Consider the following 20,545-nt stretch of genomic DNA (forward strand, 5'->3'; position numbering starts at 1 on the left):
TTTTAAAAATTCATTTCAATCTGTAGGCTGAGTGGAATACATCGTCATCATATAAAAATCCTCCTAAAATTAAAACCATGTTACACAAGAAAAGCTTCCATTTTCTAAGATGTGTACCACAAAAGAAACATTCCCTAGTAGTTGAAAGCAAGATGGAACAGAATTGTTTTAACTGCTTCATAGAATCTAGGAGTCTTAATGTATCATAAAATAATAATCTTGTTTGTATAATGAAATTACAAGAGTCACCATACTGCGTCATATCTGTTAGATTCCCCTTTTATTTCTGTGTTTCTTTTCATGTTTAGATTTTGAAGAAGGGTCTAAAAGGTTGCAGATTTTTTTGTAACTTTTTGGTGAATCTTAACAATATATTATTTTTTTGATTATTTTAAAATGCTAATGGGCCAACACAATGAAAATAGTTTTTCTTTAAGCTGAGTGGTTTTATTTCTGAGTAATAAAACCACGAGTTTGAACTGCTGCCCAGTTCAAACCACGAGTTTGAACTGCTGCCCAGTTTTTTAAACCTTGTGAAATAAAAGATACTCATTATATATGAATTTCCATTATGGTCTAATAAGTCATTGCTAAATCTGCATGATCTATAACTTAATGAATCCTTTTATTCAATATATGCACATACATATGCATGGTGACTGGGCAAGGTACTATTTTAGTTACATTACTAGCTTTCTTGAACAAGATCACTTAAACCTAAATTGAATCTGTTCTACTCAATACAATTAAAGCTGAACGGGAAGCCTAAACACACAATAAGAAATAGTTGCTGAAGCACCAGACTCTCAACTCTGTACTGAATGGAGAAATAAGACTGTTATGTCTTCCTGTCAAATAAATAGGTTCTCTATAGATGGATGAAATGTAGAAAACCTTGTGCCTTCCAGATATTTTGAGTTTCAAGTCCAGTAATCTCATGACAGACGGGCAATTTGGGAAGTGAATTTCAAGTTGCTGGAAGCAATTGCATGGTTTATCCAACACTTGATTCCTATTCCAGAAAGCAAGGTGAGCAATTCAGTATGTTTGATGTATCTGGCTAACATATTTTCAGTCATTATTTCTAGCAGAGACATAATGTATGCAGAATGCATCCTTGACTGCTCCTTTAAATGTGTACATCCTTTGTATAATAGATAAGCAACCCTTTTTCCTATTAAGGATTGCATTCCATAAGAGATAGGCTGCATGAAGCCAAAAGTAGACCAAGAACAAATTCTCTCTCTGCGCAAACAGTAGGCTGTTGCTAGGGAAGGATAGCTCTATAAGAAACCTAAACTAGAAACTTTTGAAGGCAAAGGCTACATGAAGAAAACATTTGGCCCTTGAGCTGCTAAGTACCCAGCAGTGCTTTATATTGGGTTTATACAAAAGAATAAGATCAAGAGACTTAGCTCTGTATGTTAGGGGTTAAAAGAAATATTTTTCTAGGAGCTGTTTCAATGAGATTTATTGGGATCAATGTCTGATTAATGGATACATTAATTGGGATATGTATGGTAATGGATCTTTTCTGCAATGTCTTTGTTTATAGCATACCACTGTATTGTTGTGGTAAGGATAGTTTCATGAACAGGGCCACTAAGCCGAAGAGATTTAATGTAGCATGGTTACATCAAGCTATGTTTGGTACTATGTGAACTTGAATGGAGGTTCAAGGAAAAGCAGGAAATAGGCTCATTTTAACAATCTAATCCAAAATGACTGGTTGGTAATTTTAAAACAATGTCACAGGTTCAGATGAGAAGTGCAGTTTATCATGAGTCTGCATTTAATATGCTAGTTTTGAAAACTGTAAATAGCATTAGCTTTATGTACTGGTATGAGGCAGAGACATAAAGCAGAAGTTGGAAAGATGGAGAGAAAATTGGAAATATAACATTTTCCTTCCGTCCTGAAGAAAATCTAAACGTGGCATTTGCATTAGGAGGAATTGTTTCTGTTGGTGTTGGGAGTGAAGTGATATATTTTATTTATTTATATCCTGTCCTTATTATTATTTTTATAAATATCTCAAGTCAGTGAACACATGAACTATATATTTCAAAGATCCTGGAGCACTGGGGAACTATCAGAGGACTGGAAAAGAGCTGATATGGTTCCAATCTTCAAAAAAGAAAAAAAAAATGGATCCAGGAAACTACAGACCTATCAGCCTAACCTCAATATCTGGGAAGATGCTGAAAAAAATAATTAGGTGATGAATCAGTGAACATCTAGAGGCAAACAAAGTCATTACCAAAAGCCAACATGGGTTTGTCAAAAACAGATCATGCCAGACAAATCTTATTACATTCTTTGACCAGGTGACAAAATTAGTGGACCAGAGTAATGCTGTGGATATAATTTATTTGGACTTCAGTAAGGCATTTGATAAAGTAGACCACAAGCTACTACTTGATAAGATAGAAAAATGTGGGTTAGACAGCATCACCACCAGATGTATTCGGTATTCAGCGTGTGATCCTCAATGGAACTGCATCTAGATGGAGGGAAGTGTGTAGTGGGGTGCCCCAGGGCTGTTCTGGGCCCAGTGCTCTTCAACATCTTCATAAATGATTTGGATGAGGGGATAGATGGGGAACTCATCAAATTTGCAGATGACTCCAAGCTGACAGGAATAGCCAACACTTCAGAAGATAAGCTTAAGATACAGAAGGATCTTGACAGACTTGAACATTGGGTGCTATCTAGCAAAATGAAATTCAGTGGTGAACAAATTAAGGTTCTACATTTAGGCAAGAAAAACCAAATGCACAGATACAATATAGGTGGTACCTTGCTCAATAGTAGTAATTGTGAGTAGGATCTGGGAGTCCTAGTGGACAATCACTTAAATATGAGCCAGCAGTGTGCTGCAGCTGCCAAAAAAGCCAACACAGTGCTAGGCTGCATTAACAGAGGGACATAATCAAGATCATGTGAAGTGTTAATACCACTTTATAATGCCTTGGTAAGGCCACACTTGGAATACTGCATCCGGTTTTGGTCCCTATGATGTAAAAAAGATATTGAAACTCTAGAAAGAGTACAGAGAAGAGCAACAAAGATGATTGGGGACTGGAGGCTAAAACATATAAAGTACAGTTGCTGGAATTGAGTATGTCTAGTTTAATGAAGAGAAGGATGAGGGGGGACATGATAGCAGTGTTCCAATATCTCAGAGAAGAGGGAGTCAAGCTATTCTCCAAAGAACCTGAAGGCAGAATGGATGGAAACTAATAAAAGAGAGAAGCAACCTAGAATAAGGAGAAATTTCCTGACAGTTAGAACAATTAATCAGTGGAACAACTTGCCTCCAGAAGTTGTAAATCAGTGGTTCTCAACCTGTGGGTCGGGATCCCATTTGGGATCGAATGACCATTTCACGGGGGTCGCCAAACAAGGCTGTCCGCCATTTTCCCCCTCCCTTTTCTTTGGCCACACCCCTGGCACCCGGTGATGTATAAGTGGTTGGGAGTCACCACAACATGGGGAACTGTATTATGGGGTCGCAGCATTAGAAAGGTTGAGAACCACTGTTGTAAATGCTCCAATAGTGGAAGTTTTGAAGAAGAGACTGGACAGCCATTTGTCTGAAATGGTATAGGGTTTCCTGCCTGAGCAGGGGATTGGACTAGAAGATCTCCAATGTCCCTTCCAACTCTATTATTGTTATTGTTGTATCCAACATGCCTTCCTCCTACTAATTTTCCCACAGTAACCACCTTGTGAGATGGATTGAACTGAAAGGGAATGACTGGCCGAAGTCATCAATCTGGCTTTCCTACCTATGGTGGAACTAGAACTCACAGTCTTCTGGTTTCTAATTAGGAGTTCTTCCTAAATCAGTCACTATCTTTGAGCCAATTCTTTTAGGGTTGCACCTAAAGAGAGCTGCAGATGTTCTTTGCCTTTCAGGACCACTGGCCTATTAAATGAAAGTTCAGTTTGGCTGGTATGAAAGTGTGCAATTTAAATCTTCTGAAGATTAGAATGCTCTTCTGTTTCCTTCTTTCCTTCCAGCTTTAAAAAGTAGACAATTAGAATGAGCTCAAGATTTGAGAGAAAAACAAAGAACTGGCTCGTCCGAAAGAGAGAGCAGGTATAAAGCCATGGATTGAAGTAGCAACAGCAGGGATGGTAATACACCTTGACTTCCCCAAAACCCTGCTTGGCTGTATTTTCAATCTCAAGTGCCAAGGGAAAGATAAATTCAACATGAGCCTGAATGCTCAAGTAACTTTTGTCATTCTTTTCATCAGCTGTTACAATGTGTCCCAGAAACAAATGTAAAACATTGGAAGAAAATGACTAAATCACTGAATCTCTCCAGTATAGTTATATAAAAATGAAAGTCAGCATTTGGCCTTCAGGTGTTTTAGTTTGGCCTGCTAAATGTAAAAACAGTGTAGCACAGTGGTTAGCATGTTAGACAATAACTGGGAAAGGCATGGTTCAAGTGTACTCTTGGGCATCAAAGCTGGCAAGGTCTTTTGGGCTGCTCACTGTCTTTCAGTCCGAACTACCTGATAGGGCTGTTGTGGAAAAAAACAGAAGGAGAAAATATGTCACCTTGAGCTCCTGAAAGAAGGGCATAAAACTGACAAAAAATAATAATGAATAATTTCTAACTTTATGATTGTATTTTTTGCATTTCTTGTATTGAAAGGGGAAGCATATGCAACTAAGAAAAAATGATAAATGTTCTCTTCTTTCCATTTGTCATTTTACACTTTAAAAAAGTTACTTAAACAGCAGCAATAGTAATTTGTATAAGACTTATACTGAGAGGTAGCCAGATTAATCTTTGGAACAGAAATCACAGAAAGGATTATGATAATCTTAAAAACAAATATATATATAAATATATTATGTGACAAGCTTAAATGTGCTGATAAAGTAAACAGTAGCTCATGAAAGCTTATGGTATTACATATTTACTGTTAGTCTTCAAGGTGCCATGATATTTAGTCTTTGTAACTGTTCTCAGAATTATCAAGATACTGTAAAAGTAGTATTTTGCTAGAAGAAAAAAAACTTTAGAAGATCTGCTAAAAGTTTGTTAAAGAGAATGTGACTTTAAAACTTTCCTAAATAAACACATTAAACATATCCAGATAGGAAATCTGCAACATTGAAGTTGTGAGTGAAAATTTAGTTCTGGAAAAGGAGGAATGAAAGACAAATAGTTGCTCAGAAAGTAGAAAGATGAGGAAGAAACTTAGAACAGTCTAGCCTTGATCTTGTTCTTCTTAAAAAGAGATAGTGAAAGTTTCCAACAGACTTTTAGTTTCTGAAAGTGTCATTCCTTGAAAATCTGCCACGTATGTTCTTTGATCTTACTACCCTCAAAGGGCTGTGTAGAAGTAAAGAGTCCTTCAGGTAACTTAGCTTACCTAAGCTCTGAAAGTTTTTGCACATTGAATTAAACATCTAGATTTGGGCTTGGAAAGCCATTGGAATTGGCCTTGCTGTTTCAGCTTAGGAGTGATGCTGCAGAATCGTACCCTTCATATGATTACATTAAGGCCAGCTGCAGTTTCAAAATTGTGCACCATGGATAATTCTACAAAGAGTGCATTGCGGTAATTGAGCTTTGAGGTTGCCAGTGATTGAGTTTTCACATAACCCATTACTATAAGCAAAAATAGTCAGGGGTGTACCCAGGGCAGGTGGATTAGTGTCTGCCCTGGGTGCAAGCAATTAAAGCTAGTGGTACTGAAAATGACAAGGAGGCAAGTGGTGCATGTAGAATTGGATTGCAGCTACCGGTGTATTGATCAGTTGTTTGGCAGTGGGTGACAGAGGGAAACATTGTGCCTTCAAGTCAATTTTGACTTTTAGCAACTGGTCCCTGCAGTGTTAAAAGTAAAAAGAAGGAATATAACATTGGTTTACTTGATCAAGTTTAAATAGATAAGTTTTTATTTCTGGCAACACTTCTAGATTTTTGCTGGCTCCAGAACTGAAATGATAATATTTTATGGATTTGTTTATAAATAAGAGATGGGACACAGGATGAAGAAAAAATTACTAAAATTGTTTACATTTGTGATTAAAGTTGAAAGTCATTTCATTCTTCTACATGTATTTCTTTTTCTTAGCACATTTTACTCTTTCTACTCTTTTTTCTTCCTTTTATTTGTATTAGTTTTTACTACAGTATTGCAAATATAATAAATAATAAAATTACTTTAAAAAGCAAAGAAAGGGAGGTTGATTCTAGTTGCAAAGAACCAGGATTCAAGTGTCCCTTTACTTTGGCTCTGAGACTGGTAATTGAATAGCTTTTGGCAGTAAAGCGATGTATAAATAACAGCACTTCCTTCCCATTCTGATCTAGTGACAAACCAGTGCTGAGATTATATTTTTGATATGCTTTAATATAGCAACAATTAACAAAAAACTTAGCACTCTTTCTCCTCCCAAATTATCTTCTCAAATATATTTTGATCTCTGTTAATCAGAGATCTTGCTTACTGCCATCCAAAGAAGCAGGAACCCATCCTCCTCTGTTTTTTTGATATCTCCAAGGAATTGCTTCAACCAGCTCAAATAACACTTATAATTTTGGATAACAGCATCAATTCAGATTGATGGGCCATCCACAAAAGAATTGTCCTGTCCTTGAACCAGTTTCTTCCCACCCCAATTCCCAAGTGGACTTAGATGCTGTTGGGTGGCTTCTTAATAATACAGATAGCCTTAGGATGCTATTTAAGTTTAAGTTTAACTTAACTTTAATTGTTGAAGTATCTTAACTTCAGCAATTCCCCTTAGAATAATCAGAATGAGGAATTACATGACTTCCTTTCAAATTCTTCCAATCCACGTTTTCCAATGTCAGTCAAGCTTCTCTCTGCTTCATAGTATAGGCACTGTGCCAACAATAAAATGAAACCAGCTAATGACTTCATAACAAAAGATAATCTTTAAAGTAACAGGCAAGTCTCCCCACTGGACTTCTTAACTGTTTTACTTCCTTTTGCTCTTTCAGGAAAATTTCAAGTAATTAACACTTACTAGACATTATTTATGCTAAAGCAAAGGTCTGAGTTTGCACTAAAAGATATTTCAAGTAATTGACAAACCAGTAATAAACTTATTGAGCAAATCAAGTGTTTAAACATTACTCTCCAATTATCTGGAGTCATCAAACAGATAAGCTCTCAAGAAGAACAAAAAAAAGCCTCTAACAAGATTGTCAAGTTTGCAGTCACAAAGTCATATCAATGTGCTTGTAGCAATCAAATTATTCGAAATGGAAATCTTAAACTTGCTGGTATATGGTATGCAATTCCGTGCAGGTCTGATATGATGGACCCAGGAGAAAGGGATAAATAAGGTTACTTAGATGGGTTTACCCAAAACATTCCCATATTATGCTCTAATTCAGGGGTCCCTAACCCCTGGTTCGTGGACGGGTACTGGGCCGCAGCATGCCAGCAACCAGTCCACACAAACAAGCAAAGCCCCATCCGTGGGATGCAGGCAGCACACAAACCCACGCACTCTCCGGTCCATGGAAAAACTTTTCTCCATGGAACCAGTCCCTGGTGCCCAAAAGGTTGGGCACCTCTGTTCTAATTTACACCGAGTCTACCTTTTTCTTTGTTTTGTCTTTGTAATATAGTACACTAAAATATATAGGTTGTGGTTATGCTTTTGCTCAGGGTTGCTGAGCAAGCTGCCAGTGTTTTGCTGGGATCTTAATGTACATTGTATTGTACACATGCTAATAAATGGATGTTGTATCTTCAAAATGATTTTGCTTACTTTACTTCTGGCTACCACAGATCCTTCTATTTTGGAAGTAATTCAGTCCATCTTTTGGAAAGCTATTTCCTGTGTCCTTTTATCAACAACAAGCACTCTTGGTTGGAACTTGGCTATGTGTTTTGAGATCCACCTGAGATTTGGCCTATCTATACTTTGGCTTAAACTGGGAATGAGTTCTTGGCTCAGCTTACACTTTTGGGTAGTTATACTACCTCCTCCTTTAAAAAGGCAAATATGCTTGGATTTGTCTTATGTGCTACCTCCTATAGATAAAAATTTGGCAGCGTTTAAGTGGAGTCTTGAAGCTCAGTATAAAAGAGGCTTTATTTATCATACCTAGGAGTTTCAGATATTAAACAGATTTACAATAGATTAAAAAAAACTTCATTCAGTGTAAAGGTATTTCCTTCAACATAGTGTAAAATACTCATTTAAAGTTATGTGAATCTTATTTCCTTGGAAAAACAAAAGAGAAACCTGGAAAAGGGGGCAGATATTGAAAAAGATGCATGAGGATACAAGATTAATTGTTTATGTTTATAACTTTGCTTTACAAAGGAAAATTCGAGAGGACAACCCAGAACTTTACAAAAATGTATATTCTAAAAAGGTATTTGAAATCATACAGTATATATGTAAATTTATTTTTTAAAAAGTTCAGTCTCCATGTAGTACACATGAGTATTAAAAAAAACTGTGTTAAGTGATACCGTTTGTATGGTAAAAGTTAAATAAACAAAATAAAGCACAAAAATGCATAAATCTGAAAGAAGGGACTTTCCTTTATAATAAGGGACATATGGTGACTGTATTTTAAGTACAGAAAAGCCAGGAGGATCAGCATTCCACCCAATCCAGTTTTTTTTCCCTACTGTAGCCAACAGGATGCTTTTTATTAACCCCTAATCAACACACGATAACCGTAGATTTTTCCTTTTATGGCAGCCTCTGTGACTTCTACTAACTCAATAGTGGATGAACTTTGGAAATGATCCTAACATTCTGACTACCTCTGAAGACAGAGATTTGGGAAATGAGTTACATATCATGCAGTTAATATTCCTTTTGTCTACTTTGTAATGAAAGCAATTAAATTCTGGTATGTGTGTAGCCATGTAAACCACATAGCAGGAGACTGGTTTGAATAACACAAATGCAAAAAAAAAAAAAATTTAAATATAAAATTCAAATATAAATGTACTAGTTATCAAAAATCACAGCAGTTAATTTAAATGGAAGACCTACACTGGTGGTATTAAAAAAAGAGAGGGAGGGGCAGAATCTAACAGCTATTTTTTTTAAAAAAAAATCCAGCAAATCTCTTAACATGTGATTCTGTGATCCCATACCTTAACCTAGTAGTACTGCTGCACACGGATCAGGGAGTTGTAGATTAAAGTTACCTGTTTGCTGCAGTGCTCCCTACCAGGCCAGATTATCTCTCCATCAGTCAACATGGTTGTTGTAGGAAAATAATTAGGGGAGAACCCAATAGGATGATTTTTAAGAGAAATGATAGGATATTGATGCAAGAATAAATGTAAGTTTTCAAAAACCTCTAAGTGCCTGGTGCAACATATTATCAAACAAAATGTTCCAGCTATTTTGAGAGATGGATTTGAGGTAAGTGCAGCAGTGCTCATATTTTGCCTATGGAGATATTCATAGCAGCTAACCTAGGCAGTAGCTCTGAACAACTAAGTGGAAGATTCTAGATAAATGAATAGACAGAAACCAGCTATCTGATTATTGGGTGGAAGAGGAAGATGGTAGAGGAAATGAGAGAAGCTGGTTAGATTGAGGAGTTTCCTCATGGCTTATGTAATGAATCATTAATTTGCTTTAGGCAGTAGCCTTCTTGGATATCTCCTGTCTTATACTGCAACTTTGCATCTTAGGAAAGTTGCTTCATCCCCTGATTAGATGGGTAGCGAGACAGTTGTTAAGAGTATATTACTCCATTTTACTACCTTTCTTGCCACAGTTGTTAGGTGAATCACTGCAGTTGTTAAATTAATAGCATGGTTGTTAAATGAATCTGGGTTCTCCATTGACTTTGCTTGTCAGAAAGTGGCAAAAGGCGATCTACGTGACCCTGGGACACTGCCACTGTCATAAATGTGCGTCATTTGCCCAGCATCTGAATTTTGATCATGTATCTACAACAGTCATAAATATGAAAAATGGTCATGTCAGTTTTTTCAGTGCTGCTGTAACTTCAAACAGGCATTAACTGAACTGCTGTAAGTCGAGGACTACTATATTCACTGAGGTTCTCTGACTGCACAGAGAATTTTATGAACTAGCCACAAAGGCTGCAGAAAGTTTTCCAACTACATTTTTGTCAATCAATACGAAGTTGCTCATGATGTCATCTAATATCGTTTTTGTTGGTTTTTTTTCTTATTGAGGTGGCTTAATTAGCCATTATAAAGCCAAATTAAATTTTGTTCCCAACAGGGATAATATACATATGCTAAGCAGTGGGATCTGACCTCTTTCTAAATGCAAACCTATTTGCTTTTGGCATTTCAAAGCTCTAAGAGTCCCCGTTGAGAACTACATGAAATCCTAAGAGCTGAGATGTTTTTTCATACATTGTTTCTTTCATTGCTTTCCAGTGTGGGTTCACCACAGTGTGAGATTCTTAGCATTTGGGCATGTGTGTGTGTGTTTTGCAGCAGCAATCTACTATTAATTATATCCTCATTCTGCTATTAGTAATTTTTGGATCGTAACAAATTTTGGGCTCTTCTGGACCAAAGAAAATAGCTATTTATTCCACCATTGTTTCACCAGGATGACCAAACAGGAGGGCATAAGAGCAATAGTTCATACCTGTTTTTATTTTACTAGCAACTGGTATCCCAGCAATGCTGCTTAAGCATGTGTGAAGTCTGATTCCTTCCATCTGCCTTGAATCCCTCACCATTGAATTTCATCTGATGTTTGTGACTTCTAGCATAATGAGAGAGGGAATAACGTTTCTCTACATCAGCGGCTCCCAACCTTTTCTATGCCCTGCACCCCTAGAGCGCTTCTGATATAGAAGCAACGGGACAAGAAGCAACGGGTGGAAACTCATCAAGGAGAGAAGCAACCTAGAACTAAGGAGAAACTTCCTGACAGTGAGAACAATTAATCAGTGGAACAGCTTGCCTCCAGAAGCAGTAAATGCTCCAACACTGGAAGTTTGTAAGAAGAGACTGGACAGCCATTTGTCCGAAATAGCGTAGGGTTTCCTGCCCGAGCAGGGGGTTGGACTAGATGACCTCCAAGGTCCCTTCCAACTTTACTACTATTACTATTACTATATTCTTGCATCCCTTATAAAAGTTCGAAATAACAGCAATGAATTATGCATATACACTATAATTTTGAAAGCCCAAGTTCTTGCACCTCCTGGAATATCGTCTCGCACCACCAGGGGATGCGAACAGCCCTGGTGGCGAACCCCTGCTCTACATTATGCAATACTATATCTACCTCTCTCTTATCTCCCCTTAATAATGTTTTTCTTAGATTAAGAACTCCAGATATTATACTCTGTCCTCCTAATGGAGTTGTTATAGTTGCTTTTGATTTTTATTGTATTCAATGGCCAAGAGAGGCTGCAGTCGAAGTAGGTAAATGGTGCCTCTCTGAGATGCTGCTGAATCCAAACATGCAGTAGCCTCAGCCACTTTGACTAATGGTGAGGTATGATGGGAGCTATCATTGAGCATTGGGAAGTCATACTTACATCTCACTGCTACATTGAAAGAAGTACTTGCATAAAAATGTGGAAGAAACTTACCAGTTATTTCCTCTGGTAAGAGAATCCTGGGAAGTGTAGATCTGGTCAACAGGGGAAAAATATCTCTAATGGAGAAAGTTGATCTTCTTTGGCAAAGTATAGTTCCCAGGTTTTCCTATGAAAAAATGAGGCCCATAGTGCAGTCTGATCCCATATATCTTTTTCATATATGCTCAAACCTATATATTTTACTCCAAGTAAAGCATAGAAATTGCTACTCCTGAAGCAAATCATGCTGATGGCTGAAAAATCTATTTTGTCAGGAGGTGAGTTGGCAAAACTGCAACAGTTTTTTTAACATTTATATCTAATTTGTAATTTTTTAAATAAATCCTCCAAAGCTCCATTCAAACATGATCAGTAAAAATACAATAAATTGTATTTTAATGTAATAAATGCTACAGAGATAACAGTATAACTACTGTAACTTTATTACACCGCTGATAATTGTAAAATGTAAGAAATCACCTATTTCTCAAATAACTCTACCTATAGAACAAAAGTTTTAAACACAACCTTCCAGTTCTACTAAGGAAAAAATCAATTAAAAATTACCAGAAATGGAAACTTCTGGAACCTAGAATATAGAGTTTTTCCTTCTGTTTTGCCAACATCTGATGGTGGTTTGGATTTTTGCAGACTCAGAGATAGTATTAGAGAGGTACCCCAGAAGATAAGGGATTTTTAGGAACATGCAAGTGGTTGGCTTACAAAGGCTTTTGACAGTTAAGGACATGGCTTTACTTCCACAATAACAAGCAATGACTCCAGAAGTTTCCTGAGCCAAACAGGATAGCACTAATTAAGTTGATTGTATGCGTTATGTGGCAAGAGGTAGTAGGTAAGAAACTTTTTCTTGGCAGACAGGATAATGCTATGCTTAAAGTGTTGGTGGAAGACCAGGTGACCCAAGTTTAAATCTACCCTTAGCCATGGATCAGCAATTCTTTTTCAGCCTTACCTCCTTCACAGAATTGATTGGTAGGAATAATTTGGAGGAAGGAATGCTAAATCTGCTTCTTCAAGTTCCTGGAGGAATGATGGGATAGTAATCTAACAATTGAGTACCTAAATAAAGTTATGTCATTTGCCATATAGTCCTGTTCCCTTTTCAAATGGCACAAGAAACAAGAGTGATTTTGCTGTTTTGACTGTAATGAATCCCTCTGGCTCAAATTGTGTGTGGATTTACCACCTGCATCAGGGTGGACTAGTGGTGGATCTGTGCAGTTCCCTTTGGGCCACCCATCTCTTACCATGCATAACTGTAACAGCAGAGGTGTTTTAAGTTTTGAAATACTCATTATGTAGTGCTACTTAAACAAACCCTCCTTTGAAATGCATTTTTATGCCAGCTTCCTGGAATATGTATTGGGCAGGGTATCAATTATATAAATACATTAATAAAGAATTTCTCATGGAGGGGAGAAATATATACTTCCTTGCATCCTGAATGATTTTGATGAAGCAACTCATGTGGCAGTTATCTGCTACTTAGCACTGTAGGCTCTGAATTGCTGCTGGGTTCATAATAAATAAGCCCAATGTTTAGAAGACTGAAATGCAAAAGAGCTTTGTGCACACCAATTAGTTTTTCCAGTGGAGGATAGCAAAAAAAAAAATAAAAAAAAAATGAAGTCACTGATGGAGGGAGCTGTTCCATCAAAACTACCAAGAGTTACAATGCCTATGACAGTGGTGGACAACCTATGGCACAGGTGCCAGAGGCGGCACTCAGAGCCCTCTCTGTGGGCATGCGCGCCGTCGCCCCAGTCCTAAGCCTTCAGCTGGGTTTTATAAAACATTTTCACTTTAGGCCTCTGCCGCCGTGTGCAAAAAAAAAAAAAAAAGGTTCAATCAGTCAATTTCAACTTCTCGTGGGAAAAAAAACGATCTTGCAAAGTTGGAATTGATGGATTGAACTTTTTAGTCCCACCCAGTTTGTCATTACCACTGCAGCCAATGGGCCATGCCCACCCAATTGGCCACACACAGTCAATGGGCCACACCCACCCGGCACTTGACGATGCATAAGTGGGTTTTGGGTTGCAGTTTGGGCACTCAGTCTCTAAAAGGTTCGCCATCACTGGCCTAAGATAAGTATTTTCAGGCTGTTGTACAGATAGACTGCTGAAGCTTTTCAGAAGCTGTCCCATGGTGGGTTTTTTTTACATTTCCAAAATTCTCTGAGGCAGAACTGGTAAAATTTTATCTTTATTCTAGAGTTTGGCTAGATTCTTATATTGAGCTTCATATATGAAGTTTATTTGGTTTTGCTTAGGAGTAGTTTGTAAATCATAGGCTGTCGAACATTTTTGGTTAAGCAGTACACTTGGCCTTTGACATGCCAAGGGCTGCACTCCAATAAGTTTATTGAGTCAGGACAAAGAAGAAGGTGGAATCAAGTAAAACAATAAATTTGATAGAATTTATTTAGCTTGATTATTTTCCATATTGGGTAATTTCCCTGTTCTGCCACAGTTGGAATTTTAATTTAGTACCAGTTTTTGAAGGAGCTCTGGGGGCTGCAGCCAAGGCTTTTGAAGATCAAACCATTGAGTTATGAGTTAGTACAATCTGTAACTGAGCTAATTATGAATTAATTAGAAAAGTGTGCTTAAAACCAATCTGATTAAGCGTGGTTCATAAATCTGATCTAAGTCAGTCTCTGAATGGGCATGCTGATATGCTTTTTTTCTGATCAGCATAAAATAACTTTTGTCTTTTTGTAATAGCTAAGAGAAAGAGAAAGCTATTAGGAACCTTTGGATCCATGGGTTTTATATCACCAAGTGAGTTTCCTTCAATCTTGAGGAAAAGAACTTTTAAATACAAGTTTAAGGACTTTAAAAAAATTTTTTGGGGAGGGAATAAACAGCAGAAGACTGATTAAAACTTTTAGAAAGTTACAAATGGACTAAGTGTCCAGATAAATTTGAAATAAGATTTTGGAATTAACTATAAAGAATCCTTTCCATTGAATTTTTGTTTTGTTTTGAATTCTTTGTAAAAACATAAGACTTTAAAAATTGGACCCTAGAAGGAACTAAATATTACAGTTAAAGAAGAATACTGAAACATGACTTATAAATATAGAATGAAGGAAAACAAATTAATATTAGACATATTCAAGGATATTTTTGAACAAATTAATTTTAATAGTACCCCTACTTCTATACAGTAGATAGTGTTTAAAAGAAGTTATGGAAGAGGAACACATTTTGAGACTGATCTGAAAGTAGATTTAAAGATAACAAACTATAGGAATGACATAGAAAAATATGTTACACAAGACATACAAAAGAAACCAATTAATGTCTTAATACTAAAAGAGATATTCAAACAACAAATCAAGAGAGGGATGTGGTTAATCTTCCTATACTGAATTTGCAAAAGAGGCTTGTTAAAGCTTTGAAGAAGTTTGTGAGAAGGCACAAAGAAAATAAAATTCTAGAACATTATTTGTAGGGACTAAAAATCAAAGGTGTTAAAAGTAGAAATAATTCCATCAGACAGGCATCTGCCAAATGACACCCCAGGCTTAACAGTTGTGAATAAGAAAGGCAAATAAATTTTGATAGTGGATGTGGCAGTACCTGGAGACAGAAGAAGAGAAGAGAAGAGAAGAGAAGAGAAGAGAAGAGAAGAGAAGAGAAGAGAAGAGAAAGAACTAGAGAAGATACAAAGGCCTACAAATAGAAATAGAACAAGTGTGGCAAAAGAAAGCAAAGGTAGCACTAACAGTACTATTTTGAATGCAGTCCCAAAACAACATCCCTGAACACCATTGGCATTGACCATTCACCACCAGTCAATTGCAAAAGGCGCCTTTACTCAGAACAGCTGACATCCTGAGGTGATACCTTTAATACCATCAAACAGCAACACCTGCCTGTTCCAGGTCCTTGGGAAGGACTGGATAGGTGAATAAAAATACCATATCCAGTCAATATGTGGCTAACTATGTGTGATTAACCATACTTTGCAATAAAAAATGGAGAGGAAGTGAGCAAGATAGGAGGGGAGGAGAGATACTGTAGGGTCTTGTCTTAATCCATTAATCACCTCAGAGCCAATGCACGGCCATTGACACCCTACAGCAGTGGTTCTCAACCATTTTAATGCTGCAACCCCCAACTGGTCGTAAGTTGAGGACTACTCAACCGGTCGTAAGTTGAGAACTACTCAACTGGTGCAGCACCATTTGCAGAATGGGACTTTTGGCGGGCTCAGCAGGGCAGAGACAGCCTGGACAATTCCTATTGGCTTTTGAAAGCCAATAGAATTAGACTCTATTCAAGAGAGTCTATTCTATTGGCTTTCAAAAGCCAATAGAATAAAAGGGAGTAGCACAGCTAAGGAAAAGGGGAAAAAAATGGCGGACTGCGTTGTTTGGCAACCCCCGTGAAATGGTCGTTCGACCCCAAATGGGGTCCCGACCCACAGGTTGAGAACCACTGCCCTACAGTAATTGCTAGCTTATTTCTCTTTAGTTTCTTTAAATCTGAATTGGCTTCAAAGCTGTTCATTTGTATGAACTTAAAACTGTCAAGCCCCGACGGCTTGCCATAAGGACAGGGACAGGGGGAGCACGAACGTCAACTCACCGGGGCGAGAAACAGCTGAGCCGTGCACCGCCACGCCCCACCGCCGCACCGGGCGAACTCCCTCTGGGCGGACGTCTCCACGAGAAGCACGACAGACGCCAACGCCACCTGATGGAACAGCGGGAGCTCCTAAGAGCCACTTGCGGGCTAATGGGAATGTACCTCGGCGGGAGAGCGGGGGGTTGTCTCCTAGCCACCAGGATATCCGGCAGGGCGAGATTGGCGGCGGGCAACAGGGGCGCAGGTCGGACGCACGGACAGCGGGGCGTGGGGGCGGAGCTTCGTCGGGCAAAGGGACAGCACAGGGAACGGGCGTAGCATTTATCCATCTCGAACGGATGCTGGTTTGGGATGGGGGGCGGAGCTGCAGGGTGGAGCACGCCGATATATTGCGGTGGAGGGAAATCGGCCCCAGTGCTGACTTTGTCTCACATGCTTAATAAAGAGCTTGGTGGATGTCAGCGTGTGCCGGTCTTCTTTGCCTTGCGCTGCGGACGACTTTGGATACGTTGGACATAAAGTCAGCACTCATCTCCAACCCTCCAGTCTACGGTTCCCGTGTACGGCTACGGTATGGCGGAGGGGACTCAGGGGGCCGCCCTGGTCGAGGGGGAGGTGGCGGCCGGCGGGGTTGTGGATGCTATCCCGGCGGCGGAGCCGGTAGTGGCCCAGCCGGTAGTACGGCCGAAACTGTTACAGTCTGCAATATCGGAGCTCGATGTGGGGGAGACAGGAGCCGCTAAGCCACAGGAGGAGTGGTGGCACAGCCCGGCGGTGACTGGACTACAGCCCGAGCAGCTCCTAACACCAAAGCCGAAGCTCGGGCATTCGGGGTGGAGGGAGAGACGCGCCACGATGGAGGACGATGAAGACTGGAGCTACTCCACGGCTCCGGGCCAGGAAACCATGGATATCTTGCGCCATCGGTTTGGTGAAGCAAGTTACAAGGGCGCCGCCGATATGTGGCAATCGGAAGGGGAGGCTACGGGTCGCACCCCCTCGTCTAGGTTCCGCCTGAGCAGTCCGCGGCTGCGGTTGCCTAATCCCGCAGGTGGGCCGGCCGTTATGGGACTCCCTTCGAGCGGGCTGCCGGGTCAGCCACGCCCAGCCCAGCCGGGCGGGGCCAGGAACGTGGCAGGAGGCCTGACTGCAACAGGGGGGAGGGAACGGCAGAGCTTCGCGGCCGGACATCCAAACGTGGTACCAGGCCAGCCCCAGGGGCCGTGGGGGCCAGGATATCTATGGGGGGTTCCCCCTATTCCGGTTACCTTTGATGGTAACCCCGATCAATTGGCGATGTTCCTGGGACAGGCCATAAGCCACCTGGACCAGTTTGCACAGCTATATGTCTCCCAATGGGCTATGGTCGGCGCCATTACTGCCGCCTTGCGCGGGGAGGCGGCCGCGTGGGCGGCCGACTTATACAGTGACCATGCCCGGGAGTTGGGGAGTGCGGGGCTGTTTTTGGACGCTCTACATGGGCGGTTTGATGACCCCACTCGGGCACAGAGGGCCGAGGCAGACCTGCTGGCACTCCAACAGGGGAAACGCCCGGCCGTTGAGTACGTGCGAGAGTTTCGGAAATTAGCCGGCCGGTTGCAGTCTTCTTGGCCGGAGCGGATGTTGGTACACCAATTCAGAGCAGGCCTAGACCACGACCTACGGCAAGCCTGCGTATATCGGGGTGTGCCCAACAGACTGAGAGACTGGTTCAGGGTAGTGATCGAACTTGAAGCGGGCCTGAAAGAGGTATATCGAGGGTACGGGGATGTTTCGCGGCTGCGGCGTCCCGGGGATAGGCCTCGCGAGGGCAGCCAGGACCAACAGCGGCCAACACCAAAGCCACCAGGACCGTCAGGAGCAGCCGGTTTCCGATGCTTTCGTTGTGACCAGCCGGGTCACCGCGCAGCCGACTGTCCAGCACCCAGCCCCCGTAAGGCCGCAGCAGTTGGTAGAGCCACACCACTGAAGAAGGCCACGGAGAGTTCAAGGGCGGTTGGCCAGCAGCCGACTCCAGGGGTGAAGCCAGGATCCCCGACTACGCCAATGCCCATAGCCGGGGTACGCTACCAGCCGGGGGACGAGGAGGACAGCCCTGACGAGGGAATGATGTTCGTTCGTTCGCTAGGGTCCTCACAGGCGTTGAGTTCAGCATATCACCCGAGCACCAACGGGGCGGCGGAAAGGGCAAACGCTATGGTGGAAAGGTACCTCCGAAGTTATGTGTCATTCCAGCAAACGGATTGGGTGGATTTATTGCCGTTTGCTGAAGTGGCATATAATAATACCGTCCACAGCAGTACGGGGTATACCCCGTTTAAAATAGTGTATGGTATGGAGTTTAACCCCATGCCCGAATTGTCACCAGAGATGGCCAGCGGCCAGACCCCTCAAACATGGCAGTCCAAAATTTCAGGGTTGTGGGACCGGGTGCGGGTAGCCCGAAGGAAGGCCGAAGCTGCTGCCAAAGTCCAAGCCGACAAAAAGCCGGCTCGCACCTTGCCCGGATCCATTTCCACCCCGCTCCCCGAGATGCGGTAGCCCAGGTAATCTAGTCGTTCCCGGTGAAATTCGCACTTCGATAATTTCACATAAAGCTGGGCCTCCAGCAACTTCTGCAAGACTTGCCGTACTAGGCTGACATGCTGGAAAGGGGATAGGATATACGTGCCCAATATTGGTAAAACCCAATACCTCCTTCGGTGGAAGGGCTACCCGTTATCAGATGCGACCTGGGTGGGAGAGGGGGACATAAAGGCACCCAACCTGATTCGGACGTTCCATCGGAAGCACCCGGATAAGCCGGGGCGGAACAAGTGTAACGTTGTGTACTCAACCCCTTTCCTTTCCTCCCCAGGGGGACGCGTGGTAGAGGGGGCCGCATGTCAAGCCCCGACGGCTTGCCATAAGGACAGGGACAGGGGGAGCACGAACGTCAACTCACCGGGGCGAGAAACAGCTGAGCCGTGCACCGCCACGCCCCACCGCCGCACCGGGCGAACTCCCTCTGGGCGGACGTCTCCACGAGAAGCACGACAGACGCCAACGCCACCTGATGGAACAGCGGGAGCTCCTAAGAGCCACTTGCGGGCTAATGGGAATGTACCTCGGCGGGAGAGCGGGGGGTTGTCTCCTAGCCACCAGGATATCCGGCAGGGCGAGATTGGCGGCGGGCAACAGGGGCGCAGGTTGGACGCACGGACAGCGGGGCGTGGGGGCGGAGCTTCGTCGGGCAAAGGGACAGCACAGGGAACGGGCGTGGCATTTATCCATCTCGAACGGATGCTGGTTTGGGATGGGGGGCGGAGCTGCAGGGTGGAGCACGCCGATATATTGCGGTGGAGGGAAATCGGCCCCAGTGCTGACTTTGTCTCACATGCTTAATAAAGAGCTTGGTGGATGTCAGCGTGTGCCGGTCTTCTTTGCCTTGCGCTGCGGACGACTTTGGATACATTGGACAAAAACTTTTAATAAATTGATGCTCATTCAGCCTAATCTGATTGCTAGGACACTAGCCTAAATATATTATGTAAATAAAAATAATTTAAATGTCCTTTAACTAATGGTTTGTGAGTAAAAGAACTGAGATAATACAGAAAAGAGGATTGTCTCTAATGTGATGCTCCAGTTGGAATAAAATAGAAAAGTAGCCAAAATAGAAAGTTAGACTGCATTAAAAATATACCAAAAATATTCTGGTATATTTTTAATGTAGTCTAAGAAATAAAGTATACTAGAAGTTTGAGGTGATAATTTTTATAAGTTGTTAGTTCAAGTAAATCTACTTAGTTTCAGAGTTTCCCAACCTCAGGAACTTTAAGATATGTGTGCTTCAAGTCCCAGAACCCCCAAACTAGCATGAGAAACCCTGCGGTAGAGCAACTGGTAGTGGCTTAAATGCAGTTATTCTATTTATAAAGAGCCACTGAAACAGTTGCTATTTTAAAGTTCTAAGTTCTTTTTAGAATAATTTTTAATCATCCTACATTAAGATAAAAAGCACTAGCAAAGAAGTATAGCATAATTATATATCTAAGGTTTGAAATGTGGAGACTAATCAAACCCTATTGCATCATAAGCTAAAATACTATACTAAATTGTATATTTGATAATAAAACTTCACAGGTGTGAAGAGCGACACACGGGGATAACAAGAAAAGACAACAGTGTGTGCTATTTAAAGCACAAGGAGATATTATGCTGTATGTATAATGCATTGTTGGCCAATGTCTATCTACTCTTGCTCTGAGGCAGAATTTCTTCCAAGCAAATCTAATCTCATTTTTACCTTATAAAATATGTAGTACAATTTGAAGATGTGCTACTTTCAGTACCATTCTTTGTTGCATCCGGTTATGTC

General features: G+C 41.1%; 2 protein-coding genes across 3 annotated transcripts in view; both read left to right on the forward strand.

The window, feature by feature from the left end:
- SLC24A4 (solute carrier family 24 member 4) overlaps nucleotides 1–20,545 on the forward strand; it is a 123,207-nt gene that overhangs the window by 28,153 nt on the left and 74,509 nt on the right. The gene's annotated exons all lie outside the window — the stretch shown is intronic.
- On the forward strand, nucleotides 3,285–19,733 carry LOC120309582. Its single transcript, XM_039346978.1, has 2 exons — nucleotides 3,285–3,325; nucleotides 16,025–19,733. The coding sequence occupies exon 2, from the start codon at nucleotides 16,759–16,761 to the stop codon at nucleotides 18,724–18,726; it is 1,968 nt and encodes a 655-aa protein (XP_039202912.1). The 5' UTR covers nucleotides 3,285–3,325; nucleotides 16,025–16,758; the 3' UTR covers nucleotides 18,727–19,733.

Source organism: Crotalus tigris, unplaced genomic scaffold (assembly GCF_016545835.1).
Source record: "Crotalus tigris isolate CLP2741 ecotype Arizona unplaced genomic scaffold, ASM1654583v1 scf7180000018040.1558517, whole genome shotgun sequence".
Taxonomy (NCBI): Eukaryota; Metazoa; Chordata; class Lepidosauria; order Squamata; family Viperidae; genus Crotalus; species Crotalus tigris.